This window comes from Poecile atricapillus, chromosome 6 (assembly GCF_030490865.1).
Source record: "Poecile atricapillus isolate bPoeAtr1 chromosome 6, bPoeAtr1.hap1, whole genome shotgun sequence".
In the NCBI taxonomy this organism is placed as follows: Eukaryota; Metazoa; Chordata; class Aves; order Passeriformes; family Paridae; genus Poecile; species Poecile atricapillus.
In genome coordinates this window covers 18,691,886-18,710,471 of record NC_081254.1, presented here as the reverse complement: position 1 = coordinate 18,710,471, position 18,586 = coordinate 18,691,886, and the positions used below count along the sequence as shown (strand labels likewise).

General features: G+C 43.3%; 1 protein-coding gene across 6 annotated transcripts in view; it reads left to right on the top strand.

Annotated features, from left to right (window-relative positions):
- TLL2 (tolloid like 2) overlaps positions 1-18,586 on the top strand; it is a 96,375-nt gene that overhangs the window by 73,221 nt on the left and 4,568 nt on the right. For all 6 annotated transcript variants that reach the window (XM_058841726.1, XM_058841727.1, XM_058841725.1 and 3 more), the window contains 10 exons: positions 4-106; positions 2,889-3,005; positions 6,440-6,585; positions 7,527-7,722; positions 11,014-11,139; positions 12,864-13,024; positions 14,399-14,579; positions 15,870-15,995; positions 16,819-16,946; positions 17,702-17,915. In XM_058841726.1, the coding sequence (XP_058697709.1) occupies positions 4-106; positions 2,889-3,005; positions 6,440-6,585; positions 7,527-7,722; positions 11,014-11,139; positions 12,864-13,024; positions 14,399-14,579; positions 15,870-15,995; positions 16,819-16,946; positions 17,702-17,915 (1,498 nt within the window). The remainder of the gene's footprint in view (positions 1-3; positions 107-2,888; positions 3,006-6,439; positions 6,586-7,526; positions 7,723-11,013; positions 11,140-12,863; positions 13,025-14,398; positions 14,580-15,869; positions 15,996-16,818; positions 16,947-17,701; positions 17,916-18,586) is intronic.

Sequence of the window (18,586 nt, the reverse complement as noted above, 5' to 3'; positions counted from 1 at the left end):
CAGATTATGTTAAATTTCACATCAATGGACTTATTTAAAAGTCGCCTTTGCTGGTATGATTATGTGGAGGTGCGTGATGGCTACTGGAGGAAGGCTCCGTTACTGGGTGAGTGGCTGTTTCATTTTAATTGCATTTTGTGTATTCTTCTTGATGCTTTGGAGAGTGGGTGGGGAAAACAAACAGAAACAAACTTTCCTTTACTTGGAAGAATCCTACGTCCAGCCAGTGCACTGGCCATCCTTTATTGTCTCTATCCAGAGATGTCGGTGTGCTGTATTCACTCCCAGTGATCCATGTTCCAAGCCCTGTGGTCACAAAAGCTTTACTCCTTTCTTTTCCACCCTGAGAAATGAGGCAGGGAGGGAAGCAAGCCAGGGCCCTGGCTGGGACTGAAAATGTGGTCTCTGGAGTTTTGTTATTGCTCTTTCCTAAGTCCAGGGAAGGACTGTCAGGCAGTCAGAATGAAGCAGCTGCACAGCTCCCGACCCAAGCTTCTGCCATTATTTCTCATGAATTTGTGTTTACAAATACACAGTGCTCTGTACTTCGAACCTCTGTAGTCCTAGAAGGAAGCTTGCTAGGCCACGCCATGTAAAATTGTGCAAAGACTCCACTCTGCTCCCGCTCCCAGAGATCTCTAGGAAGTTAATCTGTATCCTCCCTGTTTCTCTGCCTGCTGCTATCATAACTGCAAGTCTTCTGTCACCTTGAGTGGTTCAAGAGTCCCACTGCCTCTGATCCTGATCTCATGCCCTAGGCTCGGTGTCCCAAACATGTAAAATGCAGCACTGCAAACAGCCCTTTCTGTCTAAAAGGAAAGAAGTAATCAAGCTTGGCATCATCCCCAGCTGTGTTAGAGGGGCTGCACCCCTGCTGCAGCACAGGACTGGGCTAGGTAGCATTGGGTCAGAGGGTTTAGGGTGGTTTGGGTGTTCTCCTTGGCCCCACTGCACATCCTAGCCCTGCTACCAGGTGAGGTGCTGAGGCTGAAGCCATGCTGCTTCCCAGGTTTCAGGGGACCCACCTTTCAGGGCAGTTGGCACCCGGTTTTACTGCTTACTGCCTATTTTGGGATTGGCAGCATATCCTGCTGTTCTCTTCTGCGTATGTGTCAGGTAACATTGCTCCAGCAGCTGCAACTTAGCTCCTCGTTATTTTTTTGTTCTGCTGAGTAATTTAAAGGTACTTCAGAAGCCAAGCACCTCCCTGTCCCACTAGTGCAGGTGGACTTGGGAGTGTTTCCATCTGGAAGGAGACACTGCAGGAGTGGCCATGGTTCCCGCATGGGGCTGAGCCCATGAAATTAGGTCAGAAGAGGCAGACAGACGGCAATTCAGCAGGGGGTGAGGAGGGGGATTAGTGTGAATTGTGAAAGCACGGGCTTCTTGTGGAGAGAAAAAATACATGTGTGCTGCATATTTTCCCAGGGAAGTGTGTGAAAACCCAGCCTTTAAATGGTGTATAACTTTTTATGAATGGGCCCTTTATCACACTCTGAGGAGCTTGCTCATTCTCGTTCCTCATCTGCGTTTCCTCTTCTTGACACCCTTGTTAAACTCCAAGTCTAAATCCAAGAGGAAGTTGCTCAGTGACCCTAGAGGAAGAAGCTTTGCAGTGCTGATGCTGTTTTTAGCATTCCCTTTGGGAGTGGAGATGGGGGATGCTATTGATATGCTGCAGGACTGCCTCAACAGCACTGGGCAGATTGGGGGCACAATCGTAGCTGAGTAAGGCTGGGTCTGAGATAATATTTGGATGGGTGACTCTGTAAGAAAAAAAAATGTGTTAGTGAAGCTTCCATTCCCAGCCAGTTAATGGGAAATATGATGTTGTCTTGAAGGTAAGGCATTAACCAGGTTTTTACCCAGCGGAAATTGTTCAAAGATGCCTTTGCCTGGTGTTGGAAGGCCAGGATCCCTATCACCACTGTCCTGACTGAATTCAACCTGAAGAACTTCTGTTTGCGTCTGTCAGATTCTGACTGGGATTCAGCTGGACAGGGGGCCAAGACTATGTTGAATTCAGTGTATTGCCCTGCTGCTGTCAGCCGAAGTGAAAAACCGTTTTTGCTCTGTGCAAGCTCCTGACCCAAGTGCAGGTCCCTGCCTATCAGTGCATACTTGGTGCTTGCTCTGTTTCTGTGAAGAGCTTCTGGCTTCAATAGAGGAGCCACCAAATTGGGGTTGTTGAGGTTGTCTGGGCTGAGATGCTATCTGCAGCTGTTCTCTTTCAAGATTCATTCCTACAAAATTTGGCAAAATTTGGGAGTTTAACAGTGCTGGTACATGCCAGAGAGCTCAAAGCTGGGGGAATCATTGAGCAAAATGTCTTCTGGTCTCTTTCTCTTGAAAGAAATTAAATGACTGCAGAAGCTTAACCAGGATTTGTTGAAGAGAGAGTAAGTGGGTTTTTTTGTCATCAGCATGGCCATGTCCTACCCTTGGTTTGACTTGGAGTATTTGCTCCTGAGTGCTAAATGCTGAAGGAGTTTTCAAGGCTTAGCAGGTGGAAAGGACATTTCCTAATGCCACATCTCTAGAAGGACAGGGTCATGTTTCCCGAACATGGTATCTCATTTGCTCAATTACGTGATCAAGACAAGAGCCCTTTTGAATTTACCAGGGCAATAGAGTTTTCATCCATAATATCTGGATTCTCCCAGCTGAAGAGAACTCCAATTCACTTAATAATAGAAAAGAATAGGAATTAATGAAGGGGGGACACAGAAACTTATTCAAAAGCACAATTGATGGGAATGAAAGGGTGCTTTACACAAGCACACTCCTTGAACCAAAGACTCTGCTTCCCAGAGTCACAGGTGCCCATTATGCTGTTCTGTCCCTCAGGAGATTATAGAGATCCTTATTGTCTCTTTCATGTCTTCTAGGTAGATTTTGTGGTGACAAGATTCCTGAACCAGTAATCTCCACGGACAGCAGGCTGTGGATCGAGTTCCGGAGCAGCAGTAACATCCTGGGCAAAGGCTTCTTTGTGGTCTATGAAGGTACATTCCTTAGCTAGAAATCTGCATTGTATGGAGAAGACTAAACAAGGTGCAGGGGTTTTATGGGATCAGCAGGAGTTCTGCTGCACTGTGTGGTTGGATACAGCCATGCTCTTGTGTTTACGGGAATTGGCAGATTTTGTGGCTTGTTTCAGTAGACAAGGCATGGATTTTCCAACTAGGTTGTCATATTTTAGGAGGCACAATAAGATGGGAATGCAAAGCAATAGCTACCATACTTAGGCCAGGTTCTCTTTGCTCTAACCAGCCCCTGCAAGCAGCAGTGTGTGGAGCAAGAGTTTCTTTCAGCATTTTAACAGGCGAACTTCTGTTTGGGATCATACATTCTATATCACGTAATACAGATTGTCTTGGGCTGCTTCTGTTTGGTTGGTTGGGGTTTTTTTGAGTTCTCAAATGCAAAGATTGTTCTTTTGTTTCTCCTTTGTATGTTTTAGTTACAGAAAATTGGTAATTAGCATGTCAGATCTTCTACAGGTCAGGTATTATAGAAACTTGCATGGCATTGAGATGATGAAACCATTTCAGAGGAGGAGTAATACTACCACAGTCATTAAAAATCAGTAACTTCCCTTTTCCATATAGGCTTGTGTTTTTTGCAGTAATGATTCTAAAATGTATGAAAAGCCCTCATTGTTTTCTGAGAAACAGGCATTTTTCTTAGAAATACCAGTGGTGTCAACAGTATTGAGGTTGACTGTATTGATACCGACATTGCATCATCTTCTTTCCTCAGCCACAGGAACAAGCATAATGCTGGAAGCCCAGTGCCCAAGTGTCTCATAAACTCATGAATAATGATACTAACAGAGGGAAGTGAAGCAAACATGGGACTGTTGGGGAAGTGCAAATAAAGCATATGAGGATTTCACAGCAGTTTGGGACTAACAAATCTGTTTCACTGGAGAAATATCTGGTTTCTGCAGGAATTGTTGCCCCAGAGACAGAGGTAGCTTGCCTGATGTTGGGTTTTTTTAAACATCTCTCCTGAAAAGCAGCTGTTGCCTGAACCATGTGGTTTGTAACACCCCCTTTATGGTAGTTTGTTGGAATTAGAAGCGATCAAATTAGCCTGTATGGCATCATCCTTCATATTGCTAAATGGTATTGGAAGAAAAAAAAGTTCACATTGGCTGCATTCCAAAGTCACTTTGCAAAGTGACTTTGTTTTCTCTTGACAATTTCCCGTATTTCCTGTTGATTAATAAATGATCCCTAAAGATTCAGTAAATATGAGCTTGCTCCACTTGACTTTTGAATAGAGCAACTGAAGGTAGAATGCATCTAGTGGTCGAGCAAACTCCATATTTTCCTGCCTCTTCAAGAGTGCTTTTTTATATAACCCTTTCCTGCAAGAAATTTCCCGTTGTAAGGCTGTGAGATCCATGGCTATGCCTGAGAGCAAGCACAGAATATGACTGGTGTGAACCAGCTTGTACTACAGGTACAGTGATGGCCCGTTGCACAGTTCCATTCTTACCTCTGGATGATTGAAGGGAATGCTTAAGCATTGAATATCTCAGCCTCCTCTTGTCAGAACAGCAGGTAGACAGATTATCTACATGTCTCTCCATAATTTATTTGCTGAAATAGATGTTCCAGAAATCTTCTTTAATCCCTATTTCCCTCTTAAGCAAGTTCTGATAATGTCTGGTTTCTTTTGCCCTTTGCAAAGCGGCTTGTTTAGCTGTTTTGTGACTTATGTGCTTAGGCAGTAAAGGTAGTTTTTATTTCCAGGAGGGATTGCATATAAGTTAATTTTCTATAAATTTTTGTCCAAAATCTTTCTCTGCTGCCATTAGTTCCTCTTTTTCTTTTGAACTCCTCCCTCATGTTTAGCACTGCTTCTCTGTCTACTGCTTTAGTGACAGTGCATATGAATGCTCATGCATCTGAGCTTTTCTGGAAACTGTGGGTGAGGACTGATTTTTGGATTTGGATTCCTCCAAATCTTGTCCCTAAAGTTTTCAGGAGATGGGAGGAAAGAGGCAGAAGCATGCAGCCACATGACGGTAGAATTACTTGATACTAAATGACAATTTATGCAGTGAAAGTGTCCTCTTGGTTCAGTCATTCTGTTGCCTTTCTTTCATGAGATTTAAGATGGGATGATGCTTTTTTTTTTGCCCTACAGCACTGCTGACAGCCCCAAATTTCCCATCACTGTTGTCTTCTCAGGCTCTACCAGATGTTCTTTCCATTTTGCTGTAAGGCTCTTCCAAGTATAACTGATGCTCAGCTGTGTCAGTGTGAACTTCTGCAGTGGATAGAGAAATTATTTGTTGGCTGACAGTTTCATGGCTCTTAGGGAAAAAAAAAGGTCCTCTGCTCTTTAGTCCTCTTTCTGTTAGGTGGGGGTAGATAGTTCTTTAAAGGCTCCTTCAGAAGTTTCCTCAAGCACCACTTGTTGCTCTGAATATATGAATTCAGATTGCAATCTAAATTATGCTCTGCAGCTGAATCTTTGGCTGCAACTTTTTGGTGGTGCTTTAGCACTGATCCTGTAGGAAAGAGGTTAGCTGCACTAATGAAGCAATGCTTTTAACTCGGTTACATTAGCAGCTTATAATGCAAGACCAAGATAGTGTTACCCAATACAAGCATTTTGCAGGACATTACAAGGAGACTCATATCTGAATTGCCAATGCAATGCCTTGTGGGGAGAAGCCAAGGGTGAGGATGGTTGATATCCGGCAGGTGTCACTGCAGTACCATCTCTCTCGTACTTTCTGTTGGTGCTTTTTGTTTCCTTGACTTTATGCACAGCCAAAACATTCATGTGTTTTGTAGATGTGTGCTGTGCCTCATGGGTAGTACAGGTTTTATTTAGCCTGTGATCTTTCATCTCTTACATAGTCTTGCAGACAATTTTGCTGAACTGCTGTTGTATTCAAGATCTTTACTGGTTTTGTATTAAACCAGACTTCCATTAAATTTTCTATTTCAGTATTTAAATTTGCTCTTATATTTGGCACTAAAACTTAATTTTTCAAGCACAGCAGTCAGCCTGATGGTCTGGTGGTGAACAGCTCAAGTTGTGCTTGTTAATATTGCCATCGTGTGGCTGGATTCAATTTGATTTGCAACTTCTCCCCCCTCCCACACCCTCCCCCCAGCTTTTCTTGGTTCCTAGTGCTGGTAGCAGGTTTCAAGCAGATATGAAGGTGAGCAGGAGTATGAACATCACACATTTATAAAAATTCTCTGTCCCAGTGAGCTCACCTTCTGAGGATATTAGCTCAGCAATATGGAGACACTGTCATAAAACAGAATGTTAGATTTTTAAAAATCCATGACTTGTGTGTTGCCTTTGTATAGTAAGCAAGACTGAAACACATTTGTTGAGAAAGATGCATATGGAGCTGTCTTTACCTACAGAGAAACTTGCAATCTCCTGTTTCTTTTTTATGAAGCTATTTGCGGTGGAGAAATACACAAAGATGCTGGCCAGATCCAGTCTCCCAATTACCCAGATGACTACAGACCTTCCAAAGAGTGTGTCTGGAAGATCACAGTTTCTGAGGGTTTCCACATAGGAATCACCTTCCAAGCCTTTGAGGTAAGAAATGTCATTGCATCTTATATTACAGATATTATTTTTTTTTGCCTCTACAAACCCTTTAGAATTAAGTAGAAAATGGTAATAATAATAGTAATAATAAAAGAATCTTTTGACTACTTCAGAGTATCATTTACCTTACCAGATGTTTGCTCAAAGATTTTGATTTTTGAAGTTTAAAATATGCTGAGTTTTCAAAAACTGTTACTCTAGACAGAATGGATTAGAAGACACTCAAAAGTGTTGATGTCAGATAGGGACTTATGAGTCCTTAAATTTTCACTCTGGTCAAATGGAAGTAAGTGGTCAAAATCCAGGCAAAAAACTCTTGTTGGTGTCAGTGGGACTTGTCAGATTGTAGGATGTGGCTCCCCAAAGAAATATCATGGTCCCAGATGGCAGATGACTTTGAAGAGCTCACAAAAAGTTTTCTTCCAGTGGTTATAAGACGTTTTACACTCTTAGCTACATGCCAGTGATCAGTCCCTGATTACTGATGTTAACTGTCCTGATTAATGTCCTGTCACAGACAGGAGGGGACAGGACCTTGGTTGGTGCATAAATCTCATCTGTCCCACAGGCTGCTGTGGCTTGTGTACACTCACCATGCTTGTCCTGTAAAGGGCTGACACCACTACCTCCCCACAGCTATTCCTTCATCCATTTTGTTTGTAGTTGTTCTGCTCTGTTTCTTACAGCTTCTCTTGCAAAAGCAGTTTGTAGATAGTCAGGGACTGGGTTTCACTGCAGGATAACCACGAAGTAGTGTCAGAACTGAGATGTGCCTAGGCTTGAATGCAATTTGAACTGCAGAAGAGCTCAGTGGCATCCACAGGAAGTACTTAGTTGTAGCCAGTTGTTTGGGGAGCTGGTCTGTGTCACTGGGCTGTCTGGAAGAACTCTGACTAGTGAGGTACAGGCACACGCTTTTCCTGTTGCAGATTGAGTGGCATGATGCCTGCTCTTATGACTACCTGGAGATCCGAGATGGCCTCACTGAGCAGAGCCCGCTCATCGGCCACTTCTGTGGCTACGAGAAGCCAGAAGACATCAAATCCAGTTCAAACAAAGTCTGGATGAAGTTTGCATCTGATGCCACCATCAATAAAGCAGGCTTTGCAGCAAATTTCTTTAAAGGTATGTGATCTAATACCTCTTACAAAGCTGGGGACAATTATTCCCTTAAGCTACTGCCATCCACAAATCAATTAATTCTCTCAACCTGTTCCAACCTCTTCATGCATTATCATTCTGTTTACTTGTACTTAGGATTTGTTTGTGCAATTTGTTTGCAGATATAGAATTTATGTACAAACTGCTTTGAGAGTGTAGAGGGGGTTGATGCTGAGGCAGGGGCACCTCCTCCCTGACTAGGACAGAGATGAACTCTGCTGGGGTGGTGTCAGCATAAATGTTGTACAGCTGGATGGAATATTACCTCCATTTAGCCATGCCAGAGGACACTGATGTTCTCAAAGAAGTACTAATACTGCACGAGGAGCGTTAAAAACAGCTCTCTGCTTAAGTTCTATTCCAAAATAAACCTCTGGAGAGAGGGTAAATCTAAATGCAAGCAGAGTCCCAGTAAAAGAATACTGAGACCTTTAGGAGACAAATGTGTTCCTAAACTGAGATTCTCTTCAGGAAGATGTGAAACTAAGATTTTTAAATTTTTTCTTTTTTTAAGAGCTGGACCCTAGAAATGGTCTTTTACCAGCATCCTGGTGACTTGATAGAGGCAAGAGCCAAATATTCAACTGCTTGGTAAAATACCTGTGGAGCTGCTGAGGGTCAAATGGTTATGTTTGTCTTAGGTTCAGTGGCACTTGTACAGAAATAATAGTTGCAATGCCAATATTTGGATTGCATAAGTCCTTTATTTATTTCTACCTTAACTTAGTGTGTTAAGGGTGTTATGGTCTCTTCAGGTTTCTCAAATTTTCAGGAGAATGTACTGTGTGAATTAAACTTTATTTCATGAACTTAAGACTTTAAACAAACAGACATGTCAGGGCTCAATCCACTTGGCTCAGACTAGTCTATCCTATGAATTCACTTATTCACCATTCAAGGCATAAATTGTCATAATTTATAACCCATAATTCTTAAACCATGCACTTAAGTGAAAAAAAAAAAAAGGTAAATAAAGTTTAATTCATAGATTATATTGGCCTGTAAATTGGAGAGGTCTTAATGGACTGTGACAAAGAGTGATTGCAAGATCACTGGCAAATACTGTGACATTTGATCTCAGGCCCCGGACAACTTTCACAGTGCCTAGACTTCCTTGTTTAAATTTCTCAGGTTCCATAAAGGCACAGAGAATTCTTCTTCCTAAAGATATTTTGGCTCCTTTCAGGAGCGAACAGTGCAGGCTGACTGTGGCAGAGATGTCTTTCAGAGATGAACACTGCATGGAAACATAACAAGTCCTTCTCTAAAATCTGAGTTTCACCTCAGTTTCACAAGTTTGTAGGGGAAGAAAGTTTCTTTTTTTTTTTTTTTTTTTTTAATGTAAAAGTGTGTAAACTTGTCCACTAGTACAATTGGAGACACAGGTATTTTCTTCATTCAGGAGTTTTTGCTGGCAGACTAGATCTTTCAGTGTCTGCTCAGATTTCTTACAGGTTTCTGGTTTGAACCAGAAACCATGTAGCTTGTGGATGTTAGAGCGTTTAAAGTCCATGCCAGTAAATTCAGCTGAGGAGTGAGGTTTTGTTTGCACCAAGCATCACAGTAGTCATAGCTGCACAATTTCTAGCCAGCTTGCACTGTGGGCAGACCTGATGTCTGTGTGCAAAAACTGTGTAGACACACATGCAGGATATATGTGGAGTTTCAAGCTGGAATCTGAAGTCTGCAGTCTCTACCTCCATATCCAGCAGGATTGTGACTGCCAGGCACTCCATGAGCAAAGGGAACAAATTAGATGGCTCTGCAGGCACTCTTCAGACTGCTTCTCATAGCTGATTGAGCAATAGGTAAGCTTTGCCTTAATGAATTATGAAAGGAATAGAGCTACAATTAAATGTCTTACAACACTGAAAGAAAATAATTTAGCCTAAAAAATCAGAGTTAAGGATGGAATTGAATGCTATGCTTCGTGAGAATATGCAATGGTAATGTGTCAGTTTTCAGAGAAACTAAATCTGCAATCAGCTTAGAGAGGGTAAGTCATTGGTCACACCCAGGATGCATTGCCAGGAAGATACGGAGATCAATTATCTCATGTCCACCCCAGTCAGGTATGTCTCATGGGATTATCTCCAGGATTATTCTTGTTAGTTATCTTCATTTTGGTGACAAATTGTTTGTATCAATGAAGTCTATTTTTATATGGTTGAAGTGTTAGTTCATCTACCTGGAGCAGGGGAGAAGAATGAGAAGGAGCCTCAAGGACATGTGGCTCCCGATCCCCTCCTGCCTTTGCACACTCGTGGCTTTGCTGATGGGGCTGAGTGTAACTTGTAGGGGTACAAGGCAGGAGGAGAGGGGCTTGGAGTGAGCCAGGAAAAGGAAGCAGGAAGATCTTTTCTGTAAGTGTTTTAACATATTTGTTTTCAGTTTTGGTTTCCCCATACCTAAACCAGCACTCAAACATTTATATTAATTGGCAGTAAATTAAGTTAAATTCCCCAAAATTGAGTCTGTTTGAACACAACAGTAATTGGTGGATAATTTGTCTATCTCAACCCAAAACTTTCTTACTCATATGCTTCCTGTGTTCTTCCTTCCACTTCCATGGGAGTGGTGGGCCAGGGAGTGAACCAACAGCTAGGTGGAAGTTTGGCTGCTGGCTGAGGCTAACCCACCACAGCCATGTTAATTAAACCATCTATTAAGGAATACCTGTGGAATCAGGGGTCAGGGTGAGAAGCCAGTGGCTATCTTTATATTAAAATATCAGTTCAGGTTGTTGAGATGTGGTTGAAGAACCCAACATCAAGGTCTAGGGTGACAAGACTTTGCGTGCCTGTGAAAAGGCAGAACTATGTGCGTGTCCTGCCAGCTCCTTTGTGGCACCCTGTCCCATGGGGTATGACCTCCCTCTGCTCCATTACTGTGTGTGCCACTATGGGTTGGTTCCTGGTAGCTCAAGTTACTCAAGAGCGTGAGAAGTTTAAAACAAACAAACAAAACAAAGCCAAAAAATGGTGTATGAGAACAAAAGGCAGTGAAGTCTTTACAGGAGACAGTGTTTTCCTGCTCATGTCTGAAAAAAGCGCTGTTGGCTGGCAGTAATGGCAGTCCTTTATGGTTCTGGTGTTAGGAGAGCTTCAGCACTTGTGAGCTTTGCGGCACTGCCTGCTCCACAGTCTTGGCTCAGCAGTCAGTGCTCTGTTCCCTCTGTCCAGAAGGGTTGTATGAGGAATATCAGGGTGTTTGGGTGGTCAGGAAAGTGTGACTTGCTCTGGTTTCTCCTGACAGAGATGGATGAATGTTCTCTGCCGGACAATGGTGGGTGTGAGCAGCACTGTGAGAACACACTGGGCAGTTACAAATGCACCTGTGAGCCTGGCTATGAGTTGACAGCTGATAAAAAGAGCTGTGAAGGTAAGTTACCTACAGATTGAGCCATCTGACTGTAGGATATGTATACAGCTAAAAATGGAATTGAACAGTCTTGGAAGTTATTTTCCTTGCCCCTGCATCCTCTTTATTTCACTTTATTTTCACCCAAATGAATTTTTTTTTTGTTGTTAACATCGTCCATTGAAAAACAAGTTTAGGTTAAAAAAACCCTGAGAGTACTCTGATTTATACTGCCGAACATCCCTAAAACAGTTGTCATTCATGGCTGGAGATTGCTGTTCAGACCAGATCTCCCACAGTGCAACATAAGGGAAGCAGGCATTACAACATAACCACCAAGTGGCCACAAAGTATTTAAATCTAACACCGAATTTATTTGTTTTTCAAAAAGGAATTTACTTCATATAATAAAATATCAATGTTTTGTCTGCATGCAAAACAGGCTTTTCCATACTGAAGAGAATTTTCCTCCCTTCCTCTTTTATGGAGGAAAAAAGCCTCATGTCTATAATAGAAGCTGTGTCAGCTTTCTAGAGAGTTCATCTCATGCAATAAGTGTTGCTTCTGCCAACAACACGGCTGTCGGTGTGCTGAGAATCCATCCATTGTTCTTCTCTCTGAACTCTGTCTGTAGGGACATTTAGGGAGCTCCACATTCTATCAGTGGTGCTCTCAACATCACCCAGTTTTCCCTGACTTCTGCTTTTGTCAAACTGTTTGGGTAAGAGTGCTGTTGGCTTGGTGAGGGCAGTCAGGTCTGTGCAAAAGGCTTTTGAAAGCTTTTTTTTTTTTTTTGCTTTTTTTTTTTAATTTCTTGCAATTTTAGTAAGCCAGTTACTAAATTGCAATAACTTGGAAGGGGTTTTTTTGTGGGCAAAACAGAAAGGATAGTCTTTGAAACTGTAGCAATATACATCAGAGTAAATAGCTTTTTTTTTTTTTTTTTTTTTTCTCCAAAACTGCTCGCTCGCTACTCTATATTGCAGCTGCTCCCTCAGGTTAGTCCTCTTAATGCAAAATGATGCTGAGAACAAGACACAGAAAGCTTTTATCCCTGTAGGTTTCGAAGATGTGGTCATATCTCTTTATTCTCAAGAAATAGCAAGAAAAAAAAAACATTAAAAAATTGCTTTGTTGCAAATGGAATTTTGCAGCAAATTGAGGTTTACTCCTTTGAGGTAACAGCCCTGCCTTCCCACAAGAGGATGAAGTTGAGATGTCTTAAATTTTTAAGGAAATAGGATAATAAAGCTAAATCTTGACTTTGCCTTCAACTTTCCCTAGAGAAGATGCAATCCAAATATAATAAACCACTGAAAGGTTGACAGGGATGTCTTGCCTAGGATTCCATTATTGTGTAATTATTATTCCATTACTGATAAACTTGCAATAGTAAGGTTTGTAGCACCGAGTGTAGGTGAATTTACCAAGCTGGCCTTTACAACTGTGTTGTGCAGGTCAAGTCAACCAATTCACAGTAAGCCCAAGGACAGAGATTAGAAAGGAAATCAGTCCTACATGGTGGCTCTCAGGGCCATAGCCTCACTGGGTGTGTTTGAGGGGTGAGTTACAGCAGGTGAAGTTTCTTTCTTCACACTTCCCAGCATTTTAAGCCTGTTATGGAGGCTGGGATTTGAAATGTGCCACCAACCAAGATCTGGTTTATTTGCTAGTTAGCACTGTGGCCCAATCTGTGTGTTTGAACAGAACCAAGTAAAACTTGTGTTCATTTATTGCCTCTCCAGCTGCCTGTGGGGGCTTCATCACCAAGCTCAATGGGACCATTACTAGCCCTGGATGGCCCAAGGAATATCCTACTAACAAAAACTGCGTCTGGCAGGTGGTAGCTCCAGCCCAGTACCGGATCTCTCTGCAGTTCGAAGTGTTTGAGCTGGAAGGCAATGATGTACGTAACCAGTCCCTGCATCTCAGAGGTGGGACTACTGGCTAAATCAGAACTGGATAAATCCTTGGGGTACAAGGAAGTGGAGGCTCTGTCTTACTGGTGGAGCTTCTGGTTGTTTCCCACCCTCTATGTAATTACACCAATAACAGTGACTGTTCTCCTTGAAGTCTGGATTTTCTTTCTCTATCGATTGGAAGGATTAAAGCTGTTCTATTATAAGTGGATGCACTGGTTTAACCCAATCTGGCAACTAAGCACCACACAACTGCTCACTCACTTTCCCACAGTGGAATGGGAGAGAAAATCTGAAATGTAAAAGTGAGAGAAACTCATGGGTTGGGACAAAGACAGTTTAATAGATAAAGCAAAAGCCATGCATGCAAGCAAAGAAAAATGAGGAATTAGTTCACTGCTTCCCATGGGCAGGCAGGCGTTCAGCCAGCCCCAGGAGACCAGGGCTCCATCACACATAATAGTTACTTGGGAGGACAAACAGTGTCCCTCTAAATGTCTCCCCTTACTCCTTCTTCCCTCTAATCACTCCCACTTTATATTCTGGGTATGATGTCCTGTGGTATGGAATATCCATTTGGTCAGTGAGGATCAGCTGTCCTGGCTGTGTCCCCTCCCAGCTCCCTGAGCATCCCCCACCTCCTCACTGCTGGAGCAGTACAAGAAGCAAAAAATGGTCTTGACTCTGTGCAACTCCTGCTCAGCAATAACAAAACCTCTTGATAGTATCAACCCTTTTCTCAGCACAAATCCAAAACATAGCCCAGTACCAGTCACCATGAAGAAAATTAAATCTATCCCAGCCAAAACCAGCACAATCGACTTCTTTTCTCTACCAGTTTTGCATAACTGTAGGTATTTTCCATCCCTAATAGGTGTTCTGCCTCCCACCTCCCCAGTGCTGCTTTTGCAGGAAAATAGTTGGAAATGAATACTAAAGTAGAGTTCTTCAAGGATAAAGGAATTAACAGGAAAAGAGTCTGTTCTCTGCCATGCACGGTGGAGTTTGAACAAAGCGTTCAGGTCTGAGTTTCCCTGCTGTAAATTGGAGCAGTGGCACTTCCATAATTCAGGAGGCTGCTAAAGTTCATTCAACATTGTCAGGTTCTTGTATAAGGTGGAAATAATTACTTTTGCTAAATTCAATGGTACCTTTGCTATTCTGAAAAGCACACTCATGCTTTAAGATCAGGGCAGCAAGCGATGGGGTGAGAAAACTGACAGAGGAGATTTTGGGCAAGTTAGGAGTGCATTTGAGTACAAGGCTGTTTCTGTTCCTTCTCAGTGAAGCCTCTGTCCCCTTCCTCTGAAATGCTCTGTTCCAAGGCCACAGAGCTGAGAAATCTCTTCCTCTCTTGGCAGGTCTGTAAATATGACTATGTTGAGGTTCGTAGCGAGCTGGCTTCTGATTCCAAGCTACATGGCAAATTTTGCGGCTCAGAGAAGCCCGAAGTAATCACATCATATGGCAACAACATGAGGCTGGAGTTCAAATCAGACAACACTGTCTCCAAGAAAGGCTTTAAAGTTCACTACTTCTCTGGTATGTGACTGTATTCTTTCCCTTGCTTAGGTGTCTCCTCTAACTGAACCTCTTGGTTCTGGTGAACTTTCTTCAACATCCTGTCAGAGCCTGGCATGGTTCATTAAATCTAAAACCATGGTTGCTCTGTTCTGTGCCATCTTCATCTTGTGTTCTCAGTGCAGTGTATGTCCAGTTTCATAGTGTGGTGTCAGCAAGATGCATGGGTTCCATCAATGCCTTCAATCCTTCTACAGCAGGAAGCAATGTGGAACCTAACCCTAGAAGTTATTTCCATCCCTAGAGTATTAAAGGAAAGCTTTTTCCTCTAAAACTAGAAGATTTAGAAAATTTCCAGTAGTGTTCTATATAGCAATCATTGCCATCAAAGCAGCATGTACAAGTGGAAGTTTTTCATCCTCTGTTCTCATTCCTTTGTCAGAGATATACCTTGTTGACAGGCAGTTCTGGAGGTTAACTGTATGCCATTTGGAAGTAGAAATTCAATATTGTTCTGTCTTTTCAGCAGAGTCCTAGCAGTATTAATGCTTTTTGGGAGAATGATCAGGCAAAATGACCTTGAATTAGAACAGGTACAGAGTAGAATCAGGGCTAAGGTTTTGACTTATTAAATCTAACAGGAGGAAGGATGAGGTGGGTATGATTCATCTAGAAATGCATTTGGGAGTGAGGAGACAGATGAAATTAATGAGATCTAGGGAGAGCATTATCCCAGTAGAAATTGAAGATAAACTTCTCATAAATTAAATTGGACTGGAAACCATGAGCAGATCCTATGCTCAGAAAGTGAGATTGAGGAGTGCATAGTCCTGAACACACAGGAGTCAAGATCCTGTGGGGCATATTTCAGCTTCATGGAACAGCTCATACCTTAGGTCTTCATCACCTGTCTGTTTATGCTCAGGCAGAACTATTTAGAAATGGAGGCTCATCAGAGCACATAAGAGCTTAAAAATATAAAGTAGCTTTTTATCTCAGCTAGTGAATTTCTGTGATGCTTTTCCTGGACTCTGTTCTTAAAGAATGAGATGCTGCTCTAGGTTTCTTTAACCTAGGAGCCTTTAACCAATAAACTTACATTGTAAAATAGAGCACATTTGTGATACATTTTATAGAATGTAAGGCAGTTGAAGAGAATAGATCTGGGCTAAAAAGCTGACTGGACTAGTCCAGCAGTAGAGATGGAGGTTTGCATTGCTATCTGCTAGCCTGGGTATGGGGCTCTCAGCTGGTGACTGTGGTAGCCTGTGTCCCTGTCAACTCAGTGTTTGTTGGTTTGATCCTGCCCAGACAAGGACGAATGCTCCAAAGACAACGGTGGTTGCCAGCACGAATGTATCAACACCTTTGGGAGCTATATGTGCCAGTGCAGAAATGGCTTCATGCTGCATGAAAACGGCCATGACTGTAAAGAAGGTAAAGTCCCCACTCCTGCCCTTGGGAAAGCCAAGATACTTCAAACACTATTTGGTTCAGGGTGCTTCCTGCCCTGTGCTGAAAGGCAGTTTGTACAGCATACTAGGCAAGGGCACTGAAAAAGCCCCAGCTATCTGAAAAACTGGCTAGAGATAGGACTGTGACCTTTCCCTAGTCTTGCTCTCTGTATGCCCACAGGGAATGGACAGGGTGGGGATGAGAAATTGGACTTGCAAAAGGAGCAGTTGTGGGACATCATCATTAGACTGGTCACTGCTGCTTCATTTAATTATTGTGTTTGAGTCAGAAGAGAAAGGATGGGCTGATCTAACCACCTGCTGGTGCCAAGACTAACTTTCTTCCTTCACCCCTATCCCTACTATGTGCTCCCATGGCTTTCCTGTATATGGTCTCTGGTCCTTGTCTGACCTCTCCATGAGCTGATACAACTCTCTAAATTGGCGAAACAATGCAAGGCTGAGATAGCACCTGTCAACATTGTGGAGGGGTTGACATCATGGCCCTAGGAACAGGGCAGATGAGGTGAAGAAGTGGGAGAATAGATTAAGGGTGTGAGGACATAGGTTGGGTTAATGAGGCCCAGGAGAGTGAGATGGTCCATTTCACCATCTGCCAGGTTAGCTCAAAAAAAGTATAGGACAAACCCACCAGAACTATGGAGTGATACTAAAAGGTCGTGTTTGGTGACTGAAGCCTTCTGTATCTGTGCCCTGCGGAGGGTCTCAGTGGGCAGAGAGGACCACATAGGACCCTACAGGGTTGCCACATGAGACTTGCCCCAATGCAATTTCTCTCTCCCAAGCTGGTTGCGAGCACAAACTGAGTGGTGCAGAGGGAATGATGAGCAGTCCCAACTGGCCTGACAAGTATCCCAGCCGGAAAGAATGCACCTGGGACATCTCTGCAACACCTGGCCACCGAGTGAAAGTAGTGAGTAACCAGAGAGCGGGTGTGTGAGGCAAGAAGCAGGCTGGGTTGTGAGGAGCTGAAGTGACTTCCCACCACCACTGTGTGAGTGGGAGGCTGGTGCCCTCAGGTCCCATTTGGGGCTCTTGGAGGCGTGTTTCCTGGGAGGCTGCCCTGGCTTGCAAAAGGGCAGAAAGTCTCAGAGGTACACAAGGCAGAGAAGATAGCTTAGAGGAGACTTCAGCATATGACAGCTGTGGAGTACTGCCCTCTGTAAACAGATGGCATAAGTGCCCTCCCACACCTACCCCTCCTTGTGAGACACTCTGCTGGGGCCATATCTACATAAAGTGGTGGCTGAGCCCCTCTGAAGCCCTGATGCAAATGGCAGGACATACCCAAAGCTGTGCCAATGGCCCATGTGTTGGGGGAAATAATCCCTGTGCTCAGGGGAAGAAATATTGCAGAACAGCCTGTCTGATATGCTGGGCAGAATTTCCAGCTAGAAAAATAAGTGTTATAAAAGGCTTGCAGTTGATAACTGCTGTCATGCACTCATGTGAGGCAGCAAGGCTGAGGCAACACAGCACACTGATATGGAATTCTGATCTTTGCCACCCTGAGATTTCTCTTGGCTGCAAGCACATTATTCTGTTTTAGTTTGTGGGGAGAGTGAGACAGATGTACCATTTGATCTGTTTCTCACTTCGCATTTCAGCCTGTGCTAAATCACATACTCAGATTTACAGCTGTCTTAATTCTCCATATTCTTGCTCTAGACCTTCAATGAGTTTGAGATTGAGCAGCACCAAGAATGTGCCTATGACCACTTAGAAATGTATGATGGGCCCAACAGCAAGTCACCTATCCTTGGCCGCTTCTGTGGCAGCAAGAAACCAGACCCTGTAGTGGCTTCTACCAACAAGATGTTCCTCAGGTTTTACTCTGATGCTTCTGTGCAAAGGAGAGGTTTCCAGGCAAAGCACAGCACAGGTAAGCTGGTTGCCTGCCAATACCCCAGTGCCAGAAGATGTCATCAAGTCCTACTACATTTTTCACTAGGTGAAAACAGACACACCTTTCTCCTCAATAATCATAGCCTAAATTTTAAGTGGTGTACATTCAGTTCCAAGACCACTGCCAGTGCCAGCATAAATACCAGCTCCCATAATAGCTCAGAATTCTCTTGGTGTTGGACATTCCTGTCCAGGCTCTTTTGTTTAAATTGGAGGTATTTGAGCAACAATCCCTTTTGTTCTACATGAGCCATTGGAAAAGGAGGTGATGCAATTTAGCCCGTGTACTGGCCCACCCCCAGAACAGGCCCACGTTAGATTGATTATGGTAGAAGCAGAGCTGTGCTGTGGACAGACACAGCTTGAGCCTCCTGTCTGTGGCAGCACAGGTGGGCGTGTTGTGCCCGCATTCATTTCTCTGAAATCCCTGCTACTGTAAAGAGATGAAACATGCTGGAAGTGGCCATGCACATGACACCGGTGAAGAAGCGTCTTCCTCATTGGCTGCAGGAAAACTCTGCTAAAGCAGGCACATTCTGCACAAACACAGGGCTACTTTTGTGCATTGTGTGGGCAGAAAAGGATTGTTTTGGTCCCTAGTTTCTGATGTGCTTCCACTTCCTAATGACAAAATACTTGGGGTCAGAA